Raw genomic sequence first — 7,112 nt, 5'->3', positions numbered from 1 at the left:
CCCCCTTTTCCCCCCCTTTTCCCCCCACTTCCTGTCCCTTTTTGTATGCTTTGTCTTTTAGGTTAATGCAAAACAGCCTTGAAGGAGAAATCATCAGAGCACAGGAACTTTCACGTATCATAGCAACTGTTAGCCAGAGTTTGCCTGGACATTTGCTGGCCTGGGATTTTGTCAAAGAGAACTGGGAAACGCTTACACGAAAGTAAGGCTTTTGATGTCGCTGCCAGTTCACACACATAGTGGCAAAAGCACCTGTTTTTTTCTTTCTAACTCCAGAAAATAAATAATTGGATTCATATAAGAAGATTTGTATTTAAATCATAAAGCCCGTTTTAAAATCTGATTTTACAAAAATAACTTAGAACATAAAATTTGAAGTCTCACCAATAGTTGATGGGACTTTGGACCCTCTAGAGTCTCGTAGTACTTCTAAAAAATCTTGATTTGAATTTCTTTTAAAAGGATCCTATCTATGTGGATCAAATGCATTCAGAAGCAGACCCAGGGAATTCATTGGGCTTTTTTTTTTTTTTTATGGCAATCCCCAAACTAAGTAACCAAAAAAATCCCACTTGCTTTAGAAATACATGTTCTTCTTAACTGGCCTTGAAGTGTACCCAGCAGGAGAGCTGTCCTGCAAGTCTTCAAAAAGCTAACAGTATGTGGGAAGCTGTATTTCTAAATCCTAGTTTTGATTTGGAGCTGTTTCACGTTGCTGAAAAAGTTTCTCCTGGATGAAAATCTGTGTTCTAGCGAGCTCTTAATACCCAGTATTACAAAATTACTTTGCTTGAAATGAAATCTGGTTAAAAATTCAATTACTGTAACATTTTGAAATACATACCACATATACCACAAATTCACTGTGTTCTTTACTATTTCAACTGTGACAGGAGTTTTAAAATTTTCCACGTCTTTTGCTCTGAAGTTCAGTTTTTAGAGGGATTAGGGAACTAGAAGCTCGGACTTCTAAGACCTTGTATCTCTCAAAAAATGAGATATGTAATCTTGAATATAAGTGCTAGTGGCTTAATTTAAGTGGCTTCTAGTTAAAAACAACTTCTTTGTATTTCAGGTTTCACCTAGGCTCGTATACTATCCAGAATATCATTAGCTCATCCACTTCTCAGTTCGCAACAAAGGCACATCTACTTGAGGTTAGTGGCTTCGTCTACCAGAAAGGAATAATTTGTGGTGCCAATGCTGTTTTCTTTTAATTGAGAGACACATTATTACTGTCCTTGAGACCCTTTTACGATGATATACCTCTGTTGCTTTCCCTATTTCACACACAGCAAATATATACATAAACACGTTGAAGATTACATTCTGAGTCTGTGGCAGTTGCATGTAGAGTTGAAGCCAGTTATTTGTTTATACTGTTTTGTTTTCCTGTTTAATGGAACACACTGTCTCCCAAAATAATGGCTTGGTTTAGATAGAATTTTCATCTAGATTTTGTAAACTTGCTATGCATTCTGCATCTCTGTAATATGGTGGTGTACCATACAAATTACTTTATCTGTCATTTTTGCTCTCAACAGTCCCAAGGAGCTATCATGAAAAGAGGCCGTGAAGATAGATAGAGCTAATTATTAAAGTTCCTGGACTAGGAAGTGGGGCTACCTCAAGCCCTTTGCAATTTAATCAGCCTGCTAGTTTTCCAAGAAAGGCAAGACCTTTATACCCGATCTGCCTACCACACTCTGGTTAGAGGGAAGGGGAGTCTCAGACCCTTTCAATGTGGCCAGCCTGCCAGGCTCACGCTGGCAGTGTCACTGAAACCAAAATCCCTCTTGGTAGCCCACAGGATTGGAAAATACTCGCCTAACATATTCAGGGACTCATAAGCAGTGACACTGAGACAAATCTCTTCAGTATTAAATCAACAGTGACAATTTATGTAGATTCATGACAAAAAGCAGGTTTGAATGATACCCGTGATAGTGTATTGACTGCAAAGAGGGATTTAAAGTAAAAACCTAAACATACAAACAAACCTAAATATAAAGACAAACTTAAACACAGGAGTTATTAATAGTTAGTTTGATGTTAGTATTTAAGCGCGTATAACACAGAGCTCTTACCCACTAGGCATCCCTACGAGGGGGCCAAAGACAGGCTCAGCTTGTCAACCTATCCCAAAGTTTTGGTGGTGGTCTTCTGTTCCCTTCTGTTCCAAATCCCCCTTTTTATAATGTTTCCACACTTTTAGGTAGAGTTTGAGTGACTCTAGTCATACATTCCTTTTGTTTTGATTGGATTAAAAATACCTCACTTTACATTTAAAGGTACAGGTGTTAAAACATAGGGCACATGCCCAGTGGGGAGTGGTCGTACCTTGGAGGTGGGTAGCCTTTGGGATGGAGGTGTGTTTTGGTATTATAATGACATTGTAACGAGCAAAGTTCAGCTAAGGACACGATTCCGCCATTTTTGTTGGCACAGCAGTTGCAGTCCATCTTTCTTGATAGAGGTTATGCTATGCTATGCTTGTATCAGCCCATTGTTATCCCCAAGAACAGGGATGAGCTGTACTACCTTCATGCTACCCTGTTCCCCGTTTGGAGATACGGTATGTTTCACTTAGCTGTGGTAGGCCTTATCCATAATAACTGTATTCCATTCTTGGAAGCAGGGATGAGCTGTATCACCTTCGTTTTACTCTCCTCCCTGTTCCGAGATATGGTGCATTCTGCTCGGCTGTGGTAGGCCTTATCCGTAGTAACTGTATTCCATTCTTGGATCGGCTGCTGCGTTTTACTTCATGGCTGCACTTCGTGTCAAGATGTGAGCTAAATCTGGGGAAGAGTGTTTCCCTCACCTCCCCATTATCCATGGTTTTCCCACAGGAACTATTGTGGAGGTTGAGTATCAATTAAGAGCCAGTTAGTAGCCATTAGAAATCTCACTTGTTCACTAACAAGGCCTTGAAGTTGATGTATCAAGAATGGTTTATGGTTTAGTCTAATGTTATAATTCGGGTGGTATGTTAGAGATAGTACTTTATGGTTTGATCTTTAGTATTTGAAGTGTTAGCACACTATAATGATGAGTGGGTATGAGGATCATTCCACAGGGGTGAATGGGGTTGCTTGCAAAAATCAGTTTTTTGTCACGGAAGATGAGACTCTTTTTCCAGAACTTTTGAGTGCTCTGTGATTGCTCTGTGATCAATATGATAAGTGAATGTCTGTTTATTGGTGAAATGATTTATTGAAACCAAATGAGTTATTGCTGCAGTTCCCATTAAAAATGCTTTCCTTGCTTTTTGGTAACTCTTTTGAGAGGATTGCTCAGTACAAGCAATTCTCAGGAATAGATTTCCTGCAACGCATGTGTATCCTTTGCTTCTGAACTTATTTGCTTGGCCAGTGCTGATTTTAATTAATATTTACTTTTTCTTTCTTTTCTCTTGCTGTGCAGGTGAAGACATTTTTTGAGTCAAAATCAGAGGAGGGTTCTCAGATGCATTGTGTAAAGGAGGCAATTGACACAATTCAGTTCAATATCCAGTGGATGGAGAGGAATTTAGCAAAGCTACAAGAACTGCTGTAGTACGCATAATGCCGTGGTGTGTCAGCCATTTAGGTGCTCTGTGGGCACTTGCTGCATTTCTTTTCCAAAAGCTAGGGTGAAACCAGGCATCACTGCAACATTGTTTGCACTATTAAGGCCTCTAGATAGCTCAGGGCATGTCTCAGATAATTTTGTATTTTTCTTGGAGCATTTATGAGCAAGATGTAAGTATTTATTCTGCAACTGTTTCCATCTATAGACCAAACATCTGCATGAAAGATTAGATATAGTTTTGTATTTGAAACATATGCCCTTTCATTTGGAGTTGTGCTGTACTTTCTTAGGAGTGGGTTAGTATTAACAGTTAGGTTCAGAAAGAAAGAGTTAACATGAACTTTTACTTCTTTACAGATTGCTCGTTGAGCAGTAGATTTTTTTAATGCACAGCTGTAGGTTTTTTCCTCTTTTTTAGATATAGAAGCTGTTGTGGAAAATAAATCTTACTTAAGATACGTAAGTACATAAGTATCTTAAGTGGATCTTATAAAGTACACCAGTTTGAGGCAAAATATATGTTTCCAATTAGATTTAAGTTTGGGGTTTGGGGTTTTTTTATTGTCACAGCATTCTTTATGAATTATAAAAAAACCTGTCATGCTTGATATATTCATTTCGTTGTATAAAGTGGCTGGTTAGTAGTATGGAAGAGAAAAATCAGAGAGCAAAAACTCAGTCACTGTTTTGGAAATGGGATTTCCAGAAATACTGGTGGAACTCTGAATTCATTAGACATTTTTGAGAATCTCATCATTAATCATTGACTTTTAACTGAATTTGCTGTATTGATCTCTGAGCAACTGCAGAAAATTGCATTTTTCCAGGTTGGTTGATCTGTTAGAGTGACTACTGATTTGTTCCGTTTAGACTATTGATTTTTAATTTCACCACTTGTTGCAGAGTGTCTGCAATAAATAGATATATCAGCCCTTCATTTGGGTAAACTGCTGTTTTTCCTTGCTTAGTAACTTGTGTATCACAGTATAATTTGTAAACATTGTTCAGTCTTTATGACATTAGCTTTAGGAAAGCCTCTTACTTAGATTTTAATGATTGTACTGTTGTGAGAAACCTTGTGTGAAAATCTTCAAAATCTTTTAAAGAAAAGGATCTAAAACTACATTAGAAAGGTGAAATACCTGCTTGCAGTCTGTATCTTTCAAGAGCAGTGAAAAAAGGCCGTTTTAAAAGTATAGCATATACATACAACACGGGCAAGAGTAAACATACATTTTTATGTTTTCTGTATGTAAATGGAAACATGAAACAATCTGTTCTATTCATGTCACTACCAGTGCTCCTTTTGTGGATTCGTGCAAGCAAATTCAGACCTGTTGTTTTCTCACCATCGTCCAGTTATGTGCTAAGTTATAAACTATGATGAAAGCACTAAAAATTAAAAGTTAAACCATTTTAGATAAACTAAATTAGTTTCAACTCCAGTGAATTCTGGAGAAAATAATTGTTTACATTAAATTAATGGACTTAAAACTTTGTCACAGGGTAATTCAAAGCAAATGCTTTAATTTGTGAAATTGCATTATTTGGGTTGGAAAAATTGTAAGCAATGATTGCTTAAGCCATACCATACTTCTCCCATTATTTCAGAATACCTGTCAAATCTCTTGGAAACAAAATTCCTAGTTTTCCAGCTCACATTAGATGTAATTTTTAAGCTTGAAATTATCAGAAAGAATGTTAGATCTTAAGCGTATACTAATACTTGTCTGTCCAAAAGGCAAAAGAGTTAATAATTTTTGTATGTACTGAAGAAGGAGCTGGCAGTATGAGCACTGAAAATGTAAGGAAGGAAAAAGAGGAAAAGAAGTTTGTCAGGAGTGGTCAGTATGGATTCACCAAGGTGTAATCATGCTTAACCAATCTGGTAGCTGTCTATGATGGCATGACAGGCTGGGTAGATGAGCAGAGAGCAGTGGATGTTTTCTACCTTGACTTCAGCAAGACTTTTCACACTGTATCCCATAATATTCTTATAGGGAAGCTTAGAAATTGTGGGTTGGAAGAGTGAACAGTGAGGTGGATTGAGAATTGGCTGAATGACAGAGCTCAGAGGGTTGTGATCAGCAGCACAGAGTCTAGTTGAAGGACTGTAGCCAGTGGTGTTCCCAAGGAGTCAGTACTTGGATCCAACATACTCATCAATAGCTGAATGAAGCGACAGAGTGTACCCTCAGGAAGTTTTTCTGATGATACAAAACTGAGGGGAGTGGCTGATAGACCAGAAGGCTATCTGCCTTTCAGCAAGACCCGGAGAGGCTAGAGAGTGGGACAGATCGGGATTGAATGAAGTTCATCAAGGCAAGTGCGATGTCCTGCATGTCACGGAGGAATAACCCCATGCACCAGTCCAGGTTAGGGGTTAACCTGCTGAAAAGCAGCTCTGTGGAGAAGACATGAAATTCCTGGTGGAATACAAGTTAACTATGAACCAGCACTGTGCCCTTGTGAACAAGATGCCCAGGGAAGGTGAGGGCAACCAAAATTTTTCAGTCCTAGCTACTTCTGTTTGGAATCCTAGGTGCTGTGTGTCTCTTTTGGAGCTGTTCTCTAGGCAAGGATGAGGATGTAAGTGAGAATTAAATGGTAGAGCAACCACAGAGCACCACTGTTAGTGCAGCAGTCAAGGGACTGCCAAGGGAAGGAGAGACACATTCAATAACCCCAAGGTTACCTTCTTACCTTTAGCTTCCTACTAAGCTTCCCCATATTTCCAGATTGCTGTATATGCTCCTGCCTGTTAAGGGTCGAGGGGCCGAGGCAGATAATCCCTCGGATCCCTTAACGATTCTCTTCTGTCTGGCTAGAGACAAAAGGAGATTAAAGGGGAAGGAAGAAATTCACACCTCGGTCTGCATTCGGAAAACTGAAACAAACTTTTAATAAAAAATAAAACCATATGACTACACACACACATATATATATATATGCACAAACCGAGAAAAAGGGGGAAAAAAAATGAAAAAGAGAGAACTTAGATAGTTAGAGTTCTGTAGCAGCCTTTTTCAAGGTCAGGGTTCTGGGCAGGCAGCCAACGACGAGGTGGGAGTGAAAGCTTTTGCCTTTCTGCTCCACAGCTGCGTCCCAGACAGAGCGAAGTAAAGTTCTGTCAGCAGCAAGAGGGAAGGGGTGGGGGAAAGAGCCCCCCACCCCACACGTAGGGAGAAGCAAAATCTAACAGCAGAAAAAAAAGGCTCTCGGCAGAGCAGATTCAGATATTCTCACCCGATTTCCAGACTGGAGGGGATTCACAGCAAAACAGTTCAGAGAGTTCAGAGTCTGTAGCAGGCCCTCAGGTTCCCTCTCAGGTCTTGGGCCTGGTTCGGCCTAATCAGGCCTAGTCGGCGGCAGAGCAGAGTTGTGGGAGTCCTCTCTCCGTGAAGCGGGCGGAAGTCCAGGGGAGAGAATACTCCTCCGGCCTGCTGCTTTTAAAGACTCCCGATGTAACGTTTCACCTGACCCCCTTAACCTATTAAATGCGGAATTATTGTATTTGCATGGAATAATTCTATTTGTCC

The 7,112-nt window shown here is 39.6% G+C and overlaps 1 protein-coding gene across 1 annotated transcript; it reads left to right on the top strand.

Moving 5' to 3' along the window:
* Positions 1 to 61: 61 nt before the first annotated feature.
* LOC104491726 (leucyl-cystinyl aminopeptidase-like) lies at positions 62 to 3,844 on the top strand (the record flags this gene model as incomplete). The annotated part of the gene is made up of 3 exons (XM_010134190.1): positions 62 to 202; positions 1,076 to 1,157; positions 3,427 to 3,844. Coding segments are annotated over 3 exons (355 nt in total), but the record flags the coding sequence as incomplete, so codon positions are not given.
* Positions 3,845 to 7,112: the final 3,268 nt, after the last annotated feature.

Source organism: Buceros rhinoceros, unplaced genomic scaffold (genome assembly GCF_000710305.1).
Source record: "Buceros rhinoceros silvestris isolate BGI_N320 unplaced genomic scaffold, ASM71030v1 scaffold15934, whole genome shotgun sequence".
In the NCBI taxonomy this organism is placed as follows: Eukaryota; Metazoa; Chordata; class Aves; order Bucerotiformes; family Bucerotidae; genus Buceros; species Buceros rhinoceros.
The sequence above is the reverse complement of the archived record's forward strand: the minus strand, read 5'-3'. Positions and strand labels throughout refer to the sequence as shown.